Below are 23822 nucleotides of genomic sequence, written 5' to 3' on the forward strand. Positions count from 1 at the left end.
GGTTATCGAAGCTAACTTTTTGGTTAGCTGTGCCCACCACTGCCCATACCCACCCGGTGCCTCTCACCCTGGACAACTCCGGGAAAAGCGAGAGTCCAGCTCCTCTCCAGGACAATGGTTCCAGAGCTGTGCTATGTGTGGAGGTGAGCCCAACTATTTCTAGTTAGTATCTTTTGACCTCCCACACAAGCTCAGGCTCCTTCCCCACCAGATAGGTAAAGTACCAGATTCACTGTAACATGCAATACGGTCTCTATATGGTCAAAGCAGGAGCTGTGTCCACATTCTCGGCATGACATCAGACCTGTTTCTGGTGAGCGCTGGACTCCACCAGGGCCGCCGCTTGTCACCACTCGTGCTCGTGATATTCATGGACGGGATTTCAAGATGCAGTCAGGGACCAGAGGGTGTCTAATTTGGTGACCTCAGAGTTGCATCTCTGCTTTTTGCAGATGATGTGGTTCTGTTAGTGTTATCAGGCAGCAAGGTTGGGTAGGATTACTTTGAAAGAATACATGTGGATTACATGTATGTATGTACATACATTTGGATTACTTGTAATCTGATTACTTTTGAATTACATTTCAAAGTAATCCTACCCAACCCTGTCAGGCAGTGGCCTTCCATGTACTCTGAGCAGGTTTGAGGCAGAGCGTGAAGCGACTGAGATGAGAATCAACACCTCCAAATCTGAGACCATGGTCCTCTGTCAGAAAATGGTGGATTGTCCACTCTGGGTCAGCGGAGTGTTACTGCCCTAAGTGGATGAGTTTAGGTACCTCAGGTCTTCTTCACGAGTAGGAGTAATTTGGAGTGTGAGATCAATAGATGGATTGGGATGTGTCTGAAATCCTACGGACGCTGTACCATACCGCTGTGGTGAAGAAGGAGCTGAGCTGGAAGGTGAGACTCTCAATTTACTAATAGATTTACGCTCCTATCTTCACCTATGGTCATGAGCTTTGGGTAATGACTGAAGGAATAAGATCGCAAATAAGAAGCGGCAGAAATAAGATTCCTACATCAGGCATTTGGGCTTACACTCTTGGACAGGGTGAGAAGCTTGACTATCCACTTCCACTACTTCCAGAAGTATCCAAGCGCCTCTGATTATATAAAAGGAAAAGTGTGTCGTCAACCCCTCACAAGGTGTCTCGCATGCTACGCACGTTCTGAGTCACAGAGACTACATTCAGAAGGGTTTGTGACTTTTTGGCAAGGAACTCTGAACAGTTCAAAAATAAAGCAAGACATGGCGCCTCCCTGCGAGTCACGCAAGGGGATGGCGAACCCTTGCATCTCATGAAAATGCACGATTTTCTGAGTCAGTGCTGTTCGCAAGCACTCGCAGCCCAGTGAGATTCCACCATCTACTGTTCTGCAGAAAAGGAATCACAGAACTCCTCCACCCCACCTCCAGAAATTATGTTGACTGCGTACCACCAGTGGGTAAACAGTCCCTTTAATATCACATACAAGAGAAGTTAATAAGTTAAAAAGCGATTACGCATTTTTTTGAGTTAATTTGGAGTTAAATAGACAATGGGATCATGGGATTTTTCTCACATAGTACAATTATCAAAACTACTCAGAGGCTTGACTGCTAAAAATGTTGTTTGACAAAGTTTTTAAAAAAGTGAATTTTTCCTTCAAGTGTGTAATGTTACCACATATATAATGAAAATAACTTACCAATGACTGGAGCTTTTTCTGTAGGTGGTATAACTAGAAAAGAAGAAACAAGAAGGAACTATATTGTACTTTCTGGACAGCCATGTTAAAGTGTTTTACAACAACACAAGTGAAAATGCCATTCCAAATACATTGAAAACACAAAAAGGTAAGAAAAACACACAATATGTTTCCACATTGATAAAGGGGACAAGACATACAAAATAACTTTATATATATATATATACAGAAATAACTTAATATATGCAACATAATTAGATAACCACTAATTCAAAATAATGAATTACAAATAAAAATGAGTTTTGAATCTAGAGTTAATTAAAAGATTCAACAGAATTTGTCTGTCAACAAGCAGGCTAGCTCACAAAGTAAGTTTTCAATAAGCAAAACTCCTCAGCCTGTTGACTTCTTTTTCAACTTCAGGACCCAGCTTCAACCTGCACCCTGAAGCAACATGGCATGAGACAGCACAGAAGGTTCAACACGTTCTGCAGATTGAGAGGCTTTTAACTGTCCAGTACTTTATTTGTCAAAAAACAGATCTTGAAATCCGATTTGCTTTTATGCTACTTAGTTGTAATCCAGAAACAAAACGTTAAAGTACAGACTAGCTTGTTGTATGTTATAGATCTGCTGGTTAAACTTACTTTTGGGTGTTTTGCAGATGTAAGCTCTATATCTGCTGCAGCTGTTTGTGCTCCACTGACCACTGTCAGAATGAACATTCACACATGATTCTGATTTTGGCATTCCTGAATTCCAGTTGGTGTAGTCCACAACGCTGTTATCAATCCACATCCACTCACCTGAAATGAGAAAATCTGTTAGATTACTGTCCAAGATAGCAGGCACAAACAATTAACACAAACTTACTTATTCTATTTGCAAGCTACTGGGGATCACATTAACTTTAGTAATCTATGGTCACCTTCATGACTCTTGTATAAACCAATCCAGAAAGACTTGGCACCATCCTGCAAAAGGTCCAGGGTCTGTTGTATAAATTGACTTTCCTGAGGATCCTGAACACTGGCCAGATTTGCACCTGTCAAGCACATGCACAAGAGTGTACATATATACACAAGGTACACTTGCCAAAACTGATCATGACCTCAGATGCAGACCTGCCCCTAATAAAAAATATATGACTGTATATTTGTTTATTTGCACCATCAGAAATATCATACCCCACTTGCATCACCATGAATTGTTTTTCTTGATAAATTGATGAAAAATTTCAAATGTTGACAATGTTAGTGCGGGGAGGGGGGTGGGGCATGTGAATCTGTGTCAATATCGGGATCAGTGATATATGTAACATGCACACACTGCCACACCCATCACACTACAGAACCACCTTGTGTCCTGGACAATGGTGGGCACAGCTAACCAAAACGTTAGCTTTGATAACCACTAATCCGCTAACTGAAAAGTTAACTTTTATAATGCTAAACCGATAGACCGTTAAAAAACTAGTGGAAGTTACCGCTAATGCTAACTTTTAGTATTGACTCAGTTGCGGCCACATTTGTCGGCTACTGATAAGCTGAGGGCCAAGAAAGTGCAGGTTTTCCTCGCAATCAATCACCTCAGCAGGTGGGTTTACTGATGAGCTTCTCCCCTGAGCAAAAACACTTGATCATCAATGAAATCACCTGCTTAGGTGATTGGTGGAAAGGGAAACCTGCAGTGTCTTGGCTCTTCATGGCACATGATTGCCCACCCCTGCTGCATAAGCTCTTCACAGGTGTCTGTTATTCTCAAAGACAGAGCACTCGAATGTCACTTCTGGGAGAGGATCTGATCAATTTAGGAAAATTACAAGGTCCATCCTGTTATGCAGATCTGCTCCAAAGTTTATTTGGTTCTTCTTCTTGGCTCGTTTTCCACACCACCCAACCCAACCTGACAGCCTGACAAACACAGGCCTGAAAATATTACCTCCTTGATAGTGCACTCTAACTTGGCAAAATATTTCATAACTTACCCATTTTCAGACATTCAACTGAGGCATGAGCCCAGTTGTCCACCACAGAGTTAAGGAAGGAATAACAATGTCCTCTGAAGGGTATCCAGCTTCTTTTCTGCTTTGGTTCTGGGCAGTTTCCAGGAAGCTGTGGGACCTCAGTAGGAGGTATGTCTGTCAGAAAGACAGGCGATGACTTCCTTCACATGAAGTTATTCATAAATCATGCACTGCTTTCAGAGAAGTAAAAGACATAGTGTCTGACCTGGTGACCTCTTGCAAAGGGAGTAATACTTGTTGGTACATGGTGCGGTCTTCCATGTTTTGTCCACATCCATATACACACAACCATAGTTGTTTTTTGGTTCATCTGTGCCCCATTTGGTGTAAGACAGGAGCCAGTTATCAACCCACTTAAACCGCCCACCAGTCTGGAAAAAAGGAAAAAATCCCACTTACAACAACAGGAGGCACTTGAATTGCTTAATGTCTGCAAGAAATGTATGAAATGCTAGAATTTTCATACAATATTTGCAACACAGCACCCAAATTAGCAAATTATAAATAATGAACTCTTTACCACATTGCTGTTGAGGCCAATCCATACAGGCTCATTGTACTTGTACACCTGCAAGGTGACATAGGCTTGAGCAATGGGGTTCAGGATACTGGCCAGATCCGCATCGTATGCTTGGCACTGCCTTCTCGCCTCGTCCCATCTCATATTCTGAGCAACCACTTTGTAGGAGTCATTGCCAAGCTTGTAGAAAGCTCTTGGTTGCACACTAGTGGGTAGGACTGCAATCTGAGAGTCTTTGTCCAAAAGTAAATAAGTAAATACATCACCAGCTTTTTTTAAATGATGCAGTAGAGTTATGTATTTTTAATATTAGTGAAATTTACATATTGTGACTTGATACTTATTATTGTCTAGAGTACATTCCATCTGAAACCGTCATTAAAATGTATAATATCTCCTCACAAAAACTTTACCCACCACTGTTCCTTTTGCAGATGAAACCACGATTAACATCACAATCTTCAACCTTCCAGACTCCTTTTAGTTTAGAGGAGCTGCCCACTATAATCACACAGTCAAATGTCTAAACAGGTAGAAAAAACACCACATTAATACTCCTTCATATTGTCATTTTTGAAAAAAAAAATTTTAACATCATACATCATCTGAGAAACATTTTTTGTTTGTTTGTCCCACTACGTCTGCAAAGTGATTGGATCAATTTCCACTAAACTTGCTGTGTGAATGTAGGCTGACCCCATAATTACCCTTAAGGGGTTTGTTTTAGCAAAGGTCAACGTAATCGGGTGAAAAGTCAAAATTTGATTTTACCTTTCTGTTTCTTCCCTGACTCATCATAGGTCCTTTGTTTAATTTCTACCAAACTTGATATGTGAATGAGTCCTGTGATTTTTCACGCCAATGTTGAGTAAGGCAAGGTCAGACTGGCCAAAAATCAATCCTTGGGGTTAGGGTCATTTGTGGTCAAATATCCAAAATTAAGATTTTCACTCTGATTTGCATGAAACCTGTCACACATATGTAGCTGGGTTCTGGAACTGCCCAAGCAAGATCAAATTTACCAAAGATTAGTCTGTTGGGTAAAGTCATGCCATTCAGTCTGTTTGGTGGCCTTCTCCTCCCAGGTCCTTTTGCAGACTTCTAATAAACTTGCTATGTTAATGAAGGTGGAATCTGACATTGCCCTGAAAGAATTCATTTTGGCAAAGGTAAAGGAATTTGATTTTTCAACAAGATTAGGACCAAATGAGGCACACACACACACTTCGGTGGATTCCACAGTTGTCCTGGGAAGGTTCGTTTGAGGTCAATCATTTGGGTGAAGGTCAAGATCACTGAGGTCAAATGTCAGATTGCCATAGTTCCTCCTGTATTTATGCCCTGATGCACTATTATCAAGTCATTGAAAATAAGCACATCAAGTTTTGTTCTTGATTTATTCTGTTTTACTAGTGTAAACCCACAAAGGAACTGGTTAACTGACAGATTTAACTGACAAGTCTGGCAGGTGTGACTTATGCCAGATAGTTACCTCATCCATGAATGAATAACGTCCATCAGGCACTGATGTTGGGTGCCCTTTGGCCCAGTTGGTGTAAGAAATCCCTTTCCCGTCTGTCCATACAAAGCGCATCTCCCAGTTAATATCGTTCATGCCGATCCACACATCTTCATTGAACTGCAGCATCTGTGTTGTTAGGAAGGCTAGAAATGGAACAACAAATCTGTCAATATTAAGTTTCATGTTATGAAGACATCATTTTAAAACAATCTTCACTATTTAATATTGTTCACATCACTCACCTTGCTCTCTTTCACTAACAATAGAGACCAAATTTGCACCCTGGTCTTTGCAGTGTTGCCTGGCCAGCTGCCAATTCTTGTTATCTTTCCCCACAATAAATTTGTAGCACTATATGAAAACAAAAGGTTTGTAATCAAATATATGAGAGATGCCAGAAAAGGTGCCCATTTCAAAACTATTTACAGTCAGAGAATATCTGATAATCATATTTCATCCTGACATAGTGCATGATCAGATACATTTTTTCGTAACTTTAATCAATTTTCAAGACAACTGAAGATGTTGGTACAGTGGTGCTTACTGATTCTTTATACATTACATATATACATGCCATGTGTCTTGGGGGGGGGGGGGGGTTCTGGGTGATCTGGGCACTCATGATGTAATACTCAGATGACACTGGATGCGTAGACTGTGTACATACTAGACAAAGTCTGCGTGATGTCACCTATAAATGTTCTACAGAGACCCGGAATAGCTGATATGAAGCTCGTGTCTGGGCGCAGCCATGTTGGCAGCAGAAGCAACACTGATTCACGATGAATACATTAATGCATAAAGGGGTAGTGCATGGGTGACTCAGTGTGTGATGAAAGAAACCTGAACACGCTCCTCTCTTTGAGTCCAACCTACTGAAGATAAACTCGGTTTGAGTGTTGATTAAATCATATTTTGGGGGACTGTGCAGTGGTTGTCCTAACTATTTGCTTTGGTTTGGACATTAAATGTTGTGAACCGCCTATTTTCTCAGTAACTGTACATTAACGGGACCTAACAGATAAAACTACAGACAGCTGCTAAAAGTGCTAAAGCCCTTAGCACGCGATATTAAATCAGACGAGAATGTCACTCAGTGCAAATATTGCAGCAGAGAAGTCTTAGGTGATCTTCGATGACCTTGCTCAGTGTCAATAAAACTCCAATGGATGTGCATATCCAATGTGAATCTGGTTCCATGATGAAAGTCTGAGCAGTCAAACGACACATGAAATCCATTTTTTCCAAATCTTTTTCAAGACTCATTCATAGGTCATTTGAAATGTGATACAAATCACATTTTTGCAAATGTGTTTTGGTCTGAGAGTTCAGATTGGATTCCGGGTGTGTTTTGTTACATCTGTGATTTTTCATGCCACATAAAGCTCAGTTGCGGGCAGCTTTAGGTTGTGAGAGCTGAGATGGTCACATTTTGCTCTCTTTCTGCTCCAGCCGATTTTCAGCCCAGTCCAATCATTCATTGCACACTCCAAAAAAAAAAAGAAAAAAAAGAGAAAACAAAATGTTCGACATAGCGTGTGCTTACAGGGCATGCTGTCAAGTGAGAGCCATTTTTCAGCTCAGTGAATCAGCTTCAAAGTGCACGCGCACACACAAACACAATTACAAAATTCACCATATGTAATATCATGTGAAATATATGCTAACAGTGTATTTCATACATTTACAGTGCATACAGAAAGTATTCACAGCACTTCACCGTTTCCACATTTTGTTATGTTACAGCTTTATTCCAAAATGGAGTAAATTAATTTTTTCCTTCAAAATTCTACACACAACACCCCATAATGACAATGTTAAAAATAGCGTTTTTGAGATTAGAGATTTATATATATATATATATATATATATATATATATATATATATATATATATATATATATATATATATATATATATATATGAAAACAACTAATAAATTGCATGTACATATGTATCCACAGCCTTTGTCTTGAAGCTCAAAACTGAGCTTAAGTGCATCCTGTTTCCACTGATCATCCTTGAGATGTTTCTTGAGTTTAATAGGAGTCCACCTGGGGTAAATTCAGTTGATTGGACATGATTTTGAAAGCTACACACCTATCTCCATATAAGGTCCCACATTTAACAGTGCATGTCAGAGCACAAACCAATTATGAAGTCAAAGGAATTGTCTGTAGACCTCTGAGACAGGATTGTCTCAAGGCACAAATCTGGAGAAGCATACAGAAACATTTCTGCTGCTTTAAACGTCGCAGGGAGCACAGTGGTCTCCATTATTCTGAAATAGAAGACGTTTGGATCCACCAAGACTCTTCCTAGAGTCGGGGTAGAAGGGTCTTCGTCAGGGAGGTGACCAACAACCCAGTGGTCAGAGCTCCAGAATTCTTGTGAGGAGAGAGGAAAACCTTCTAGAAGGGCAACCATCTCTGCAGCAATCCTCCAATCAGGCCTGTATGGTAGAGTGGCCAGACGGAAGACACTCCTTAAAAGGCACCTGAAGGACCATCAGACCATGACAAACAAAATTCTCTGGTCTGATAAGACAAAGATTGAACTCTTTGGTGTGAAGGCCAGGCATCATGTTTCAGGGAAACCAGGCACCATCCCAACAGTGAAGCATAGTAGTGGCAGCATCATGCTGTGGGAATGTTTTTCAGCGGCAGGAACAGGGGACTAGTCAGGATTGAAGGTTTCATCCTGGATGAAAACCTGCTCCAGAGCGCTCTTGACTTCAGAGTTTGAGTTTTTAAGGAAGATAATTTTGGACATTTTTATTTTTTGCATTTTTTGCATTTAAAATGCCATAAACAAATTAAAATGTTTGAAATATCAAGTGTTCTAATACTTTTGGAGGGCAGTGTAACTCCTGTTTGCTTGTTTGTTTGTTTTTACAGTGCTGCTCACCTTTACAAAGCTTTCTCATGTATTTGTGGAATGTGGAATGTGAACATTCCTACCAATTTTTACTACCCACCCAACAGATAGAAGGTGTCTTTCCTTGTACAGTCACAATGACAGCAAGTTGTCATTATGGACTTGGGATGAGAGTAATGTTAGAGGAAGTGTATTAAACACGGTTCCACAATTTTACCTTTCCATGGAAATAGAGCCATTCAGGGGCACATCCTCCTTGGGGGGCAGTTGTGGGGGCCATTGTTGTGTTTATAAAAGTACTACTTCTTTTGCAAATGGAAGGAAGATCCACACCACAGTTGATATCATTCCAGTACCCTATGTGCAGAGTTTCCATGCATCACAAAAGCAATGTTAATCAAAATCATGGAAGTGGTTTATAACAACTAATAAGGCATCCTTTTTTTTTTAAACGTACCCATGCTCTTGTACATAGTCACGCAGTTTTCCTCATTGTTAGAAAAGCTGGGCTCATTTTGTTCCCATGCAGTGTAAGTTACAGGGGTATCATCAATCCAACTGAAGAAGCGAATTAGAAACAATTAATCAACTTATAACAGCTTTCAGATCTATCAAAATATAAAGACAACACTGATGAGTAGAGGCATGAATTCAGTCAGTAGAAATATGCTACAAAAAGAAAAAACATGGACAAGAAATTAAAATAATTTGGGGTTACTTTTGTTGAATATAAAGGGACTTATTTTGATGGTGGGCACTATAAACAGCACAAATCCATTAGGGACATGTCTAAATGCACTTTTCTTTTTATGAGGTGGGAAATCCTGCTGCAGAGCCTGGTGGTGGGTGCAAAAAGGTTGGATTTACTGTGTTCATTATTCATGGCCACTTTGTAGCACCTATTCCCTTTACTGTGGAGTGAGCCATACACACGGTGCTCTGGTAAATGGGGAAGCAGATGCAACTCAAAGCATTTCTGGTGCATGAAAGGACTGGCATGAACCAATCAGATTGCTCATCAGCCACCAAAGCACGCTGAGGTGAAGCAGGCCATCTGCAAAGTGTTTTTGCAATCATTGTTAGGGGATGTGATTGTCTAGTGGTTAAGCGTTGGGCTTGAGACCAGAGGATTCTCGGTTCAAATCCCAGCCAGACTGGAAAATCACTAAGGGCCCTTGAGCAAGGTCCTTAATCCCCTAGTTCAGGGGTGGCCAAGTTCAGTCCTCGAGAGCCACATTCCTGACACTCTTAGTTGTCTCCCTGCTCCAACACACCTGAATCCAATGAAAGTCTCATTAAAAGTTTGCTAATGAGTCTTTCATTGGATTCACGTGTGTTGGAGCAGGGAGACAACTAAGAGTGTCAGGAAGGTGGCTCTCGAGGACCGAACTTGGCCACCCCTGCCCTAGTTGCTCCTGGTGTGTAGTGGGCGCCTTGCATGGCAGCAGCCTGACATCAGGGTGAATGTGAGGCATTGATGTGTAAAGCGCTTTCAGCGTCTGATGCAGATGGAAAAGCGCTATATAAATGCAGTCCATTTATCATTTACCATTTCATGTTTACACTCATGGATGTCTTCAATCAGTTCATTTTCAACATGGGGTTTAATTCTTAAAAGATACCACAAAAGACAACGATAGCAGACTAGCAACAGAAGACAACACAGAAGACACAAGAGATATACTATAACAGAAGAAGACAAGAAACAAAGCAAAGAAAGAAAGCGAAGAAGACAAATAGCATCAGATATCAGACTTGTGCCTACACAATGACATTGCAGTTACCTAAATGATTTATCCAAATTCACTGTCATGCCAATGTAGTACTGTCCTTCAGATGCTTTAGCTATCTGTTGAAACACATTAAGAGACAAAGTTACACTGAGTCACAGTAGCATGTTTACTGCTTTGCCAAACCAGCAGATGAGGACACAGAAAACCTCAAATACTGTGCAAATATCTTAAGCATAAAAGAAATAGTTTCTAAACATCATAATTTTTACTGGAGTGATATACAAAAATGACTATCCCTTTATCTGAACAATTTATTATTTTGGACAAACTCTTATGTTTACATATCTCATGTTTATTTACCAATCATTGGTTAGTCAGTTTACCCAAATTTGATAAAGTTGCTGCTTTAATATACAACTTTTATGAATCAAATAAGTTTTTTCTTTTTTTATAACATTTAGAAATTTCACATTTTTCTTTTGCAGACTAACACTTATTTAAAACACAGCTGACAACGACATTTACAGATCAACATTTGGGACTCATATTTATTGTTTTAAAAATTCCTGTTTTAATTCATACCAGTTTCCAAAGGAATTTCCTCTCACTCTCCCCTGTGATTACAGCAAGTTCACCAAAGTTCTTTTTGCAGAATGCTCTCGCAGTTTCCATGGGGACTTTGTCATTGTTGATGAAATACTGCGTGTCATTGTATATAATCCAGCCGTCTTCTGTAGTGTTATACACTATGAAGAGAAAATGCCTGATTTGTTCCTCAGCTACAGTCAGTTTGATTCATGAAAAAAGGGCTAAGATTCCAGGTTTGTAAAATAAAGGAACAACATGACAGCTGCAATAATTTACCTGGTGCAACTAAGACAGGATCCGGTTTGGGAGTCACACCTGAAAGCATACAGTACCATGAGGGAGCGTGCATAGAACAAATTTCATTTTCTATACTGCGACTACATTATTATGACTATGTTGCCTTACAAACACAAACTCATCATGAGGATAGTTGATGTTACCTTTCCGTATCTGGCAAATCCAATCATTGTAATGTTCACAGTGCTGGTCGTTCCAGTGGCGTCCATAATAATAAAACATTTCTGCACAGTGTTCATTGTTATTGTGGTTGTTTGGTTCTCCATAGCCCCAATTTTCATACTCAAACTAGGTCATAGATTTTTGAAAAAGAAGCAAAATTAGATGTGATTGAAAATGACAGTGATAATTTAAGCAGCGGTGGGCATCGTTCTGCAAATCAACTAATAGCTAATTAGCAAAGCTAACTTGCTCATTTGTGGATTACCTTTTTAGCCAACCTTAAAAACCATTGGGGGACCAGTTATCTTCCACTAAATTTAGCTGCGCTCACTTGAAATTAGCTGGGGCTTCTTCAGAATACAATTTAACAGACAAAAGCATTTATAAAGCCTAAAATCATGTTTGTTCCTGTTGGATCGTATACATTGAGCCAATAAGCCATCTCGCGGTTATAAGTGTGCATTCCTGGGAAAGCCTATGGCACTTCTGGGTCAACAGTCACAGGTACCAAACAACATAGTTTGCTGCAGGCTTAAACAATACAGCTGGAATTTGCATGACTGCTTTCTTATTCACTACTGTCACAATTGCCAATGTTATTGCTCAATCTCATGTGGCTGAACGCCACTTGTCCCTCTGAGAAGTTGATGCTGACCGTATGGGACCAAGTAACTAGTTAAATTAACCAGACTAGTAGAATTAACCAGACAAATCACTCCAACAACTAAAAACGGTCATACACCACCACCCACAGAATCAAGAAAGTGCTATCAATCTGTATCACTCACCTAAATATTTTAGCAGTTTATCTCTGTAGCATTTCACAGTTAACTTTTCAGTTAGTAGATTAAAGGTTACTGAAGCTAACTTTTAGGTTAACCGTGCCCACCACTGAATTAGTGTTAACAATCATGTAAAACATACAGGAGAACCATCAGTCCAGACAAAGCCTTCATTTGTACTGAGGTAGCTCAGGCCAATCCAGGCTGTGACAGATGTTTGGTACCTGTTGAACAATAACAAACACGGGTATTGATTACTTGAATGGTTGATTTACATAAGAGAATGTGATATATTTGGTTAACATACTGAGCATTTCTGAGGTCCTCCTGACTGTGTATGCTCATTAGATCTCCACCGATGTCCTTGCAGAAATTGTGTGCTTCATGCCAAGTTTTCTTTAGGTCCTTCCCCTTTTTATAAAGCTTTTATTTGTTGAAGAAGAGAGTTGTGATTTATTATGAATAATTGTGATTTATTATGAATAATTAAACTGAATGTAATTTTGCATTGCTGGAGTGTTCATTTTAAAGATATAGTGGGGGAAATAAGTATTTGATCCCCTGTCAGTTTTGCAGGTTTTCCCACTTACAAAGAATGGAGAGGTCTGTAATTTTTATCATAGGTACACTTCAACTGGGAGAGACAGAATCTCAAAAAAAAAAAAAAAAAAAAAAATCCAGAAAATCACATTGTATGATTTTTAAATAATTAATTTGCTTTTTATTGCATGAAATAACATCCCCTGCAAACCAGCAAGAATTCTGGTTCTCACAGACCTGTTAATTTTTCTTTAAGAAGCCCTCTTATTCTGCACTCTTTACCTGTATTAATTGCACCTGTTTGAACTTGTTACCTGTATAAAAGACACCTGTTCACACACTCAATCAATCACACTCCAACCTGTCCACCATAGCCAAGACCAAAGAGCTGTCTAAGGACACCAGGGACAAAACTGTAGACCTGCACAAGTCTGGGATGGACTACAGGACAACACGCAAGCAGCTTGGTAGAAGACAACTGTTATGATTATTTATTAGAAAGTGGAAGAAACACAAGATGACTGTCAATCTCCCTCAGTCTGGGATTCCATGCAAGATCTCACTTTGTGGGATAGGGATGATTCTGAGAAAGCTCAGAACTACACAGGAGGACCTGGTCAATGACCTGAAGAGAGCTGGGATCACAGTCACAAAGATTACATTAGTAACACCTGATGCTGTCATGGTTTAAAATCCTGCAGGGCAGCAAGGTCCCCCTGCTCAAGCCAGCACATGTCCAGGCCTGTTTGAAGTTCACCAGTGACCATCTGGATGATCCAGAGAAGGCATGGGAGAAGGTCATGTGACGGTCAGATGAGACCAAAATAGAGCTTTTTGGAATCAACTCCACTTACCATGTTTAGAGGATGAGAACAACCCCAAGAAAACCGTCCCAACCGTGAAGCATGGGGGTGGAAACATCATACTCTGGGGGTGCTCTTCTGCAAAGGGGACAGGACGACTGCACTGTATTGAAGGGAGGATGGATGGGGTCATGTATTGCGAGATTTTGGTAAACAACCTCCTTCCCTCAGTAGTGGCATTGAAGATGGGTCATGGCTGGGTCTTCCAGCATGACAATGACCCCAAACACACAGCCAGGGCAACTAAGGAGGGGCTCCATAAGAAGCATTTCAAGGTCCTGGAGTGGCCGAGCCAGTCTCCAGACCTGAACTCAACAGAAAATCTTTGAAGGGAGCTGAAACTCCAAACCTGAAAGATTTGGAGAAGATCTGTATGGAGGAGTGGACCAAAATCCCTGTTGCAGTGTGTGATAACTTGGCCAAGAATTACAGGAAACGTCTGACCTCTGTAATGGCAGACAAATATTTCTGTACCAATTGTTAAGGTCTGTTTTTCTAGGGGGTCAAATACTTATTTCATGCAATAAAATGCAAATTAATTATTTAAAAATCATACAATGTGATTTTCTGGATTTTTTTTAGATTCTGTCTTTCATAGTTGAAGTGTACCTACGATAAAAATTACAGACCTCTCCATTCTTTGTAGGTGGAAAATCCTCCAAAACTGACAGGGGGTCAAATATTTATTTCCCCCACTGTAAGATTATTCAAGAACAGATCTAAAAAGAATGAGGTTGGAGTCAGCCCTGAGACTGCTCTCTTACTTTGTAGCAGACATTTCTCTTGCCAGCAGGAGTCCATCCTGATGCACAACTCAGAGCTGCAGTGGTGGGAGGAACTGTGGTCATTTGTGCACCATCTGCAATTTTCTTGCAGATATATTTCTCTTTGTTGCTGCAGCTAACAACATCCCACAACCCAGCAAACATTCCAGTTGTCATCGCAACACATCCTTGATGTCTGTCTTTAATCAATCCCAGAAAAAGAAATCATAGAAATAATGTCAACAGATTGCACTCAAACACATGAATGCACTTTTTAAAGCATTACCCGTATGGGTATCATTTCAATACCAAACTGTATAGGTGGTGCAACAAAGCATTTGTACCCTTGTTGGTCCCTTGTTGTACCTTCACACAGAGAAGTAGGTGTATTATTTATGATTTCAAAGGCACATTTTTCACTGTCGATGATTGTGATTAAATGTCACTGTTTGAGGTTAAATATTTGAGCTGGTAACTCATTTAACAGCATTAACTCTGTTGGACTAGATTTAAACGGTGAAGTGGCATAAAACAACTAATTATATAGGCAGCTACTTATTTCTTCTGTTTCAAACAGGACTGCGCCCTTCTTCGTCAGTCGACTTGTATGACGTTAGTGGAGAGCTGCGTCAACAAACGCGAACAAGGCTAAGCCAAACAGCTACCTGTGCAATCAGTCATTTTAAAAGTTACTTTATATTAACTGAGGCAAACACGCCTATGTGTACCTCCGTAGGGATCTTCTCCATGCTACCAGCCACTTGTAATGATATTTTATTCCATTCAGCAGTGAGTATAAGTCCTGTGATGTTTTAGCTTTCCCCACAGACTTTCATTGTATAGCTGAGGAGTTGGCAACATGGTTGCCAACTCCTCAGTAAAGCCCCTTACACACGGGGCTTGCATACAGTTGCGTTGTGATGCATATGGTGTATGCTGGAAAATTGCACAGATTTGGAGTAGTCTCAGTGTAGGCTGCTATGTGATTGTGTGTGGTTGCGTTCCTAGTCTTGCTTTCAGTTGCTTACTGCCACGTATGCAACCTTCGCTCTCCACTCCTACCTACTTTTTTTTGACAGTGTGGAAATGCGCTCCCTTCTCAAAATTGTACTTGAACGGCACTCATGTTGCACAGAGAGAGAGAGAGAGAGAGAGAGAGAGAGAGACCTAGCGCCTAGGTGAAAGGTTTGGCTCCAGACACTACAGATGACACAAAGATGGATTTGATAGAAGACATTATTTCCAGGAGTTAATGGACTTTATTAACATGCCACAATCGTGAGAGAACTGGAGGACGTGAAAGCAAAGCAAAAGCGGAGCTGCTTCTGGTAGTCGCGGACACGATCCGCCATGAGAAGTGGACATCGGACGATGGACATGTCCTCTCATTGGCGAATGGTCCGTGAGCAAGAGTTAGTGGACTTTATTAAAATGCCACCATCGTAAGAGAACTGGAGGAGGTGAAAGAAAAGTGAAGCAAAGTGGAGCTGCTTCTGGCAGTCACGCACGCAATCTGCCATGAGAAGTGGATGGTGGACATGTCCTCCTGCTGGCCATCGGTCCGTGAGGAGTGGATGGTGGACATGTCTTCTGAACGTGGAAGCTTGGCTCGCCTCATCTTCAGTGATTTTGAAGCTTTACTGCCAGCAAAGTCCAGCAGGATGAATAAAATCTATCAATCCAGGTATGTACTGATGAAAGGATTTTTTGTCCTGGCGTGTAGAATTGTGGAGGCTTGGTGTACAGTAGTGCAGTTTTGTGTAGATTTACACACACTTGCGGAGTGTTGTGTAGACTTGCTTAAAAACTCCATACTTTCTGTGTCCAGTGCTCTATGCCGAAAAAAATTAAACAGGTTTATTTTTTTTGCGTCCACCTCGTGTAGCCCTCAGCATATTGCTGCGTAGGGAGTAAAAACTCAGCGTAGAGCTGCTTAACTCAGTGTCGTCAGTACGCCGCAATATGCAACTCTCCACTGGCCCCGGTGTGAAAGGGCTTAAGGAAAGTCATTACTGGCTGTTCTAAAAGCCGCTAGAAATCGCTAAATGATGTCCGTACATACATAAAAAATACATGTATGACACAAGAAAGTGAAAACACTTATTTCCGTAGTGGTCCATATTATTATTACGATTATTATATTGATCAGCTTGTTGTTATGGTTACTCTCCATGCTGGTAATTTTATTACTTAATGTATTTGATATTCATGGTGGACACAAACTCAGCTGTCAACAATTCCTGTGATTGCTTGATTTATAAAAAGCAGTTTGATTTGGCAGAATAACCAAAACAATGAACAAAATGGATAAAAAAAAAAGAAGTAAAAAGCCCAACTGGACAGATGAGCAGTGCCTGCTGTTAGCACAGCTCACTGAGGAGAATAAAAGAGTTTTAAGAAGGAAATTGGGTCCTGGGATCACGGCACAAGGGAAGTTTAATTTAATTTAACCAGGTTAGTCCCATTGAGATCAGGACCTCTTTTGCAAGGGAGACCTGGACAATTATAAAGTTTCCAATTCACCTAACCTGCATGTCTTTGGATGTGGGAGGAAACTGGAGCACCCAGAGAGAACCCACGCAAACATGGGGAGAACATGCAAACTCCACATAGAAAGTCCACAGGTGGGAATTGATCCCATGACATTCTTTCTGTGAAGCAACAGCGCTAACCACTAAGCCACCATATTGCCCAAGACCAAGAGGCAGACTTCGGTGTGCATTGTCCAACAAATCAATGCGTCGGTCCCTCTTCTTGTGCACACAAGTGCTGGTACGTGCTGCAATCCAAAGCGAGAGCGGAAATTGCAGCACATAAGCGACATTCTTCTCAAACAGGTGAGTGTTGTAGGCTAACATTTAGGCTACGGCTGCTGACATAGGTTACTTTGATATTAATAATTGTATGAATGATATAGAATTTACATGCATTTACATTTTTTTCTGTAGCCAGGTATCTCAATGTTGTGATGACCTTCATCTTAGGCGTTATTGTGTTACTACGCTGGTTGGGAAAAGTAAGCTCATTCCTGATGAGGTCAACCACAAACATCATCCCTCCACCGTCAAACTGGCAGCATGTTACTGAATCACTGCCATCAACATACGGAGAATATCTCTCCTTTCTCTCTGTCTTTCCATCATCTTGTCTGTTTAAGACACTCTTGAGCTTCTTAAAAGTCCTCCTACCTCCTCTTAATAGTTTTTCACCTTAGGAGCTCTCTTAAGGCAGAAGAGATGCTTTGTGAATAGCTTTTATCTTACCAAGCTTCAATGACTTTGAATTTGAAGAATTGTAAGATTTTTCTTAGAATGATGTCACTAAGAGCTACTTTTAGCCTTAGGATGCTTTGTGAATACGTGCCCTGGAGTTCCACTCTAAGAAATAGATTATTTTCTTCTGATGGAAGTGTGATGGAGGCCAGCAGGAGCCACTGTGCATGTGGTTGGAGAAGTCGGGGCACATTGGATCAGAAATGTTTTGTGGCAGCATAAACACATTATGCATAGGTTTAGCTCATTCTATTGTGGATTTAATACAAGTTATTTTTTATAAGGCTGTGTTATGTATTTATGTCTCCCCAAGTGTAATTTACTGGTGTTTAAAATCAAATTTAAAATTTTTGATTCATTGTGCCCTGGACACTAATTCATGGGGCACAGTGAATCAACTTAGAATATAATGAAAAAACACATTATGAAGATTTCTTCAAAATTATTAGATATATGCTGATGCATATACAAACTATAATCCAGCAAACCAGCTGTGTAATGTGTGAGTGACTTATATAGTGATATAAGTGCTTTAGAAACTATTATAAATACAGCTGTCATAACTTCTGTTCAAACGTGAAAACAGTTGTTTATATACACAAATTATAGAAATAATTAAAGGATAAATAAATGTATCAGCTTCAACAAGTAATATTTGTCACCTACTTGATAATGGGGCTTAGTAAATCACTTTCCAGACTGATTCACTGTGCCCCGGGTGCATGTGACACACATGATTCATGTTATCAAATAGCTGATAGTCTGGAGAAGACATAACACATGCTCATCAGTTGGACGGGGTAGTCTTCTAACTAATAACAATTTTTTGCGCCACTTTTTCTTTGTTGTGAGAAATAAATACAAAGACACTGACATCAACAAAATGTACTTTTGATAGGAAAAAAATTGACTTCACTTGCCACTTAGTTGTACCCTTAATGTATCCAAAAACAAAACACTAATTTATAAGGGGGTGTCTTGATGCATAAAAATATGGCATAACTACTGCAAATATATATGTAGTTTTGCAGATATAGCTACTGATTCATTGTGCCCTGGTTTCCCCTCGTCAGTAAGCCTCACTCTTCCAGCAGCCAAAGGATACTCAGGCCAGAACCTGGGTTTTCGCCAGCTGACCAGACACGAGAGAGAGAGAGCAGCCGCTACACAAGCTTGTCTGATTAACAGCTAATGCACTTCAGCGTGACAGCTCAACTGATCCATAGGCTAACTTCATGCAAACTGTGATGCTTGTATTTTTTTATTGTAGTTATCAAAAATATAAATAATTTTACTGTGATGTTAAAGGAAAACAGCTCTTCAAAAGTCAAAGAACAAAACACCATAGAGAAGTGTGTTGTACCTGGCATGCCCACATTGAAATGACTGAATGTGGCTTTTCTTCTGCTGGTCCATTTGAAAGTGTTTATGTCGTCCATGTTGGAAAATCCTATCCAGAAATATTTCTCTGGTCTCAACCCCACCAAGCTGACCAAAAAGGCATTTTCAAATCTGAATAAAAGCATAAGAAAAGTGAACTGAAAATACAGTATACACCTCAGTGAGCACATTTCTGAGTGGTTAAATTGGAATGCATTTTTACCATTTCAGACACTGAAACCTAAAGCTTGGCTTTTGAAGGATACATTATTTTGAAAACACTATTTCCAGTGTCAAAGTGAATTTAGAATATTATCAAATATTTATTATCCAATCATCCATTTTTTTTCTTATCCAACCATCCGTTTTTTTCTGATTGTTCCGTCAGGCGGGGTACACCCTGGACAGGACAAACGAACACATTCACACCCGCACGTAAAATTTAAAGTTCCTAATCCACTTAACCTGCATGTCTCTGGATGTGGGAGGAAGCCACACAAACACTGGGAGAACATAAAAACTCCACACAGAAAGGCCACAGGTTGGACTTGATCCCATGATCCCACACCTTATTGCTGTGAGGCAACAGTGCCAACCACTAAATCACAGTGCTGCCTTCAGTTTAGTTCAGCTAAATTTATTTATACATAAGTCATCTCAAGTTATGACTCACAAGTAATGTTTAAACCTCACCCATCCTATGACCAAGCACATCAGTGAAAATTGTAAGGAAAATCTCAGGCATTTTTTTTTTATAGGAAGAAACTTCAAGCAGATCAGACTCACTGGGGTGACCATCTGCTTGAGCCATGCTAACAAAAATTACACGTTCACTCTGAAGGTTAATTTAGAGTGAAAAGTTAGTTAAAACTGTATGTCTTTGGTATTCTGCATTTCAGTTGCTTAGTTTTTATGCTTCAATAACATTCAACTTCAAGTTTGCTTCAAACAATTTTAATGACTGACACATAGGGGAAAAAAAAAAAAAATCAATATTTAAAAAAAAAAAAAAAAAAGCATCCTGAATATGAATACATACCTATCAGCCACATCTACCAGATTAGAGCCGGCATCTAAACATATCTGCTTTGCCTCATCAAATGTTTTCGTCTCAGCTCCAATGTTATAACAGTATGAACCAAACCGGAATGAGCCCTTAAGAAATAAATACGGATTAAAGGACACATAATCTCATCTGTAAAATTCCACACAGATTTGAAAGGAACATCATCACTCACAGTCTTGCACCCTGGATTAGCCTCCTCCTGGGCTCCTTCAGGTGCTGTTGTAGACGCTTCCTTCTTACAAATGTATCCATACATCTTCTCGCACATACTATCTGCCCACTGTCCAAACTGTGTAATTGACCAATGGCAACAGTGCCATCGGGTTAATTATATTGTAGCAGCAGCCAGACATAATTAACAGACCGTTGTAACTGAGTGATTTTTCACCTTTCCTCTAATGAGGACACAGTCCTCTTGTAGGTTGGTGGCATGAGATGGCTCACCTCTCTGCCACAGGGTGAAGGTGACGTGGGATCGGTCCGACCATTCAAACAGCATGTGGTTCCTCTGATCGTTCAGTCCAATCCAAAGCACATCAGTCTGCACTGAAGGTTTTGAATGAAACATACTTTTATGGTTATGAACTATTTTTCTGAGATTTGTTGTAATGTATTTTTGAGTTGAGTGCACCTTCAGTTGCCATTTTATTGGGTGTTTAAATGTTGCTAATTGAATTTAAATCAGTAATTGTCAAATGAACACACTCACATTTAAATAAATTCAAAGTCATGACATTTAGCATAGAATATCGATGTGCAAACCACTGGTGGGCACAGTCACTGAATCAGCATACATCTGTTTAGCAAAGCTAACTATAAGGGGCGATTGAGACGTTTTGAGCCTGACCCAGAAAAAGTAGTACGTGGTTCTCCATCTTTTGCATTCTGAGAAACCAACATCTCAGACCTGCTATCAATACTGCACCAAGTGCGTCAAAACGTCACACATTCTTGAGAATGTGTGTCTAACCTATTTTTGAAACTGAACAAACTCTGGCACATAGCTAATTCTATTCATGCACAGGCCATTGAATTTTTTTTTTTTAATCTCCTATTTCAGAGCAATGCTTATTCTTCCATCCATGGTATTTGAGCTACTGGTGAATAATTATGATGCATTCTGCCAGCACAGTGCACAGCTGTCTGTCTACACTCTGTTTGCCCAGTTGAGTTGTTTCCCATGTATATTAATACATGGGAAACAACTCAAGTAGCAGTATTTTTATTGATGTATCTATTGCTGTCTATATTATATTTACTATCAGCATTTCTCTAATGTTTGTCCAACCAAAGCAGGTGCCCTGCACCCACATCCAGTAACTTAACTAAACCTAAGTGGCATTTTTAATTTAATTTTGGCTTATTGCAATTAACAGGTAAAATCCTCTTTTACATACTGCTGTCTGTCACGTTACAGCCTGCTATCAATTGTGCATTTGCTCTGAGTAAATCAGACGCAAAACAGTTTCCACCCCAATGTGCAAAAGCTTGGATTGATCATAGAATTTGGCACTCGTTATCTGGGATCTTGGTAAATCAGGCTCTTAATCATTTCCACTGATGCAATAATTTCCCTTTCTTCTTTACTGAAAACGGATTACATTTTCTCCCAAAACTTTTCAGTCCCAAAATTATCCTGTAACTTCTTTCATAAATATGAAATGTATATTTACAGTATGCAGCTGTTAGGCAACAATCCATTATTTACCATTATCAAGGAGGGCAATACTGCCAATTGTGCAGGCATGGTTGACCTTTAACCTGCACTGTCCATCAATTTGCCTGTCCTAATTACATGTATTGAAATATTTTGGTTTTAAGAAAAATCACACAACTCATTGCTGTGTGAAAACTATTTTATTGAGTTGCTTCTACATCATTGTTGATGCTATGGAGGTGGGTTCTGGTCCGCCGGCAGGGATGCAAGTTGGTTTGCTTTCAGTCACATGCTTGTTGATAGTCATGTTGCTAAGTGACTAGGCATCGAAAACTCAAAGGAGTCCAGTCAGACAAATGAAATTTAGTCATTATTAGGAGCCTCAGCTAAATGTTATCAGTTAGAGGAAGAGTGATCATCGAAGCTGACTTGTAGGTTTGTTGTGCCCACCACTGGTCAAAATTATAAACTCATTTGTGCACACTAACAGTATCCAGACTGTGATATAATGAAGCTCTGCTCCTCTATATTGTGTATGCTGGCCAAGTCTCCTCCTTCTTTGTGGCAGGCAGTCAAGGCATCCTTCCACATCTTCTTACTCCGGTCCAGGTAGTAACAATGACCCTCATATGGAACCCAGTGCCTGGGGCAGAAGCTGGGCTGGTTGTTGCCTACAGAAGAAGAAGGGCCTTTACTGTCATTGTACATACATAGAACACAATTTGTCCTCTGTATATAACCCATCATAATTACAGTTAGACACAATCCAACCACTAGGAGCAGTGGGCATCTACTGTCCGGTGCTTGGGGACCAACTCCAGATGAAGAGATGCTGTCTTGGTCAGGTGCACAGAAAGGAACAAACTCTAAATAAGCATGTTTTTGATTGTGGGAGGAAACTGGCGTGCACAGAGGAAACCCACACAGACACGGGGAGAACATGCAAGAAAAGACCAGGTGGGAAGCAATCCCAGAACCTTCTTGTTGTGAGGCATCAGTGCTAACCAATACACCACTGTGTCACTGTTTGCTTTTTTATAAGACAGACACCAAAAAATCTCAAATTGAGGCCATGGCTTTTGTAGATTTATGAACAAACCAGCCTGTTTTTGTCTAGAAAACAGGATGTAATTCATTGACTCTGTGAAGGCGGTTATTACTTTGCTGCTGTTCTTCTGCTTGTCAGCACAATATAGCTCAACAGATTTCAGTGAAATGTGGTGCAAATGTCAAGAAATAAACCTTTAAATTGTATTATGAATCTTGCTCAAGGGGTAAATTCTTCCTTCATCCACTGATCTGTGGCTTTCAGCTTTGAAGATATTTCCTGGTTCCTTTGACTCTGATTCAGGATCAAAGGTCAGTATCACAGATAAGTGATCATGTTGAAAGGCCAGTGATCAAGATCAACGTTAGGCAAACAACATAAAAAGCAAGCACTCTGGAACAAAGATAAGACCATGGGTCAAGAATTATAAACACAAGTGAGTGATCAGATCGATCAATGTGATTAGGTGCAACGATGAGAGTTGAGGATCACTTGATTGTTCCAGCAGATATTAGTTTTAGACCACATGTATATAAAGATGTAGATCTTTTGAATAAAAACTTTGGACATGAATAGTGGATTCAGGATTAGAATTTGGATTGAGCCTTTAAATAAAATGTGACTCTGACGCCTTGGTCACCAAGCGTGGTGGTCACCAAGGTGTTAAAAATATTGGACGGAGAATTCTCTGTCCTATATTTTGAACATTTCATGACAGGATGAGGCTGCAAGATTTGTCTTTTATAGTCATCTGTAAACACTTACGCTCACCTCCCACTAGATGGCGATGTGGGATAACATGTCCCACATTTTGAACTTGTCATTTCATGATCATGAATCAGCAGGTTTTCCCTTGCTACTTGTGGCGACCCCAAGTGCAAAACAAGGGAGCAGCTGAAGGGACTTACTTTTACTTGCACATACATCTGAATATTTGTCAGTATATCTCCAAGACCATTAACCTAAAATTAACCAGACTTTGCACATGTGCAGTCCCATAGGTATACACCCAATGGGGGCAACGATCACCATA

General features: G+C 40.1%; 1 protein-coding gene across 1 annotated transcript in view; it reads right to left on the minus strand.

The window, feature by feature from the left end:
* Positions 1 to 23822, minus strand: part of LOC117510874 (macrophage mannose receptor 1-like) — a 57268-nt gene that overhangs the window by 9553 nt on the left and 23893 nt on the right. Inside the window, exons 7-29 of the mRNA XM_034170769.1 lie at positions 22230 to 22412; positions 20473 to 20630; positions 20257 to 20373; positions 20058 to 20173; positions 19002 to 19150; positions 14367 to 14566; positions 12507 to 12622; positions 12342 to 12423; positions 11399 to 11543; positions 11235 to 11273; positions 10953 to 11116; positions 10422 to 10486; positions 9095 to 9195; positions 8855 to 8994; positions 6003 to 6111; positions 5731 to 5903; positions 4656 to 4761; positions 4239 to 4471; positions 3924 to 4089; positions 3680 to 3832; positions 2621 to 2737; positions 2340 to 2498; positions 1693 to 1725 (exon numbers count right to left, since the gene is read on the minus strand). Of these exons, the coding sequence (XP_034026660.1) occupies positions 1693 to 1725; positions 2340 to 2498; positions 2621 to 2737; positions 3680 to 3832; positions 3924 to 4089; positions 4239 to 4471; positions 4656 to 4761; positions 5731 to 5903; positions 6003 to 6111; positions 8855 to 8994; positions 9095 to 9195; positions 10422 to 10486; positions 10953 to 11116; positions 11235 to 11273; positions 11399 to 11543; positions 12342 to 12423; positions 12507 to 12622; positions 14367 to 14566; positions 19002 to 19150; positions 20058 to 20173; positions 20257 to 20373; positions 20473 to 20630; positions 22230 to 22412 (3024 nt within the window). The remainder of the gene's footprint in view (positions 1 to 1692; positions 1726 to 2339; positions 2499 to 2620; positions 2738 to 3679; positions 3833 to 3923; positions 4090 to 4238; positions 4472 to 4655; positions 4762 to 5730; positions 5904 to 6002; positions 6112 to 8854; positions 8995 to 9094; positions 9196 to 10421; positions 10487 to 10952; positions 11117 to 11234; positions 11274 to 11398; positions 11544 to 12341; positions 12424 to 12506; positions 12623 to 14366; positions 14567 to 19001; positions 19151 to 20057; positions 20174 to 20256; positions 20374 to 20472; positions 20631 to 22229; positions 22413 to 23822) is intronic.

The sequence above is a fragment of the Thalassophryne amazonica genome, chromosome 1, assembly GCF_902500255.1.
Source record: "Thalassophryne amazonica chromosome 1, fThaAma1.1, whole genome shotgun sequence".
Taxonomy (NCBI): Eukaryota; Metazoa; Chordata; class Actinopteri; order Batrachoidiformes; family Batrachoididae; genus Thalassophryne; species Thalassophryne amazonica.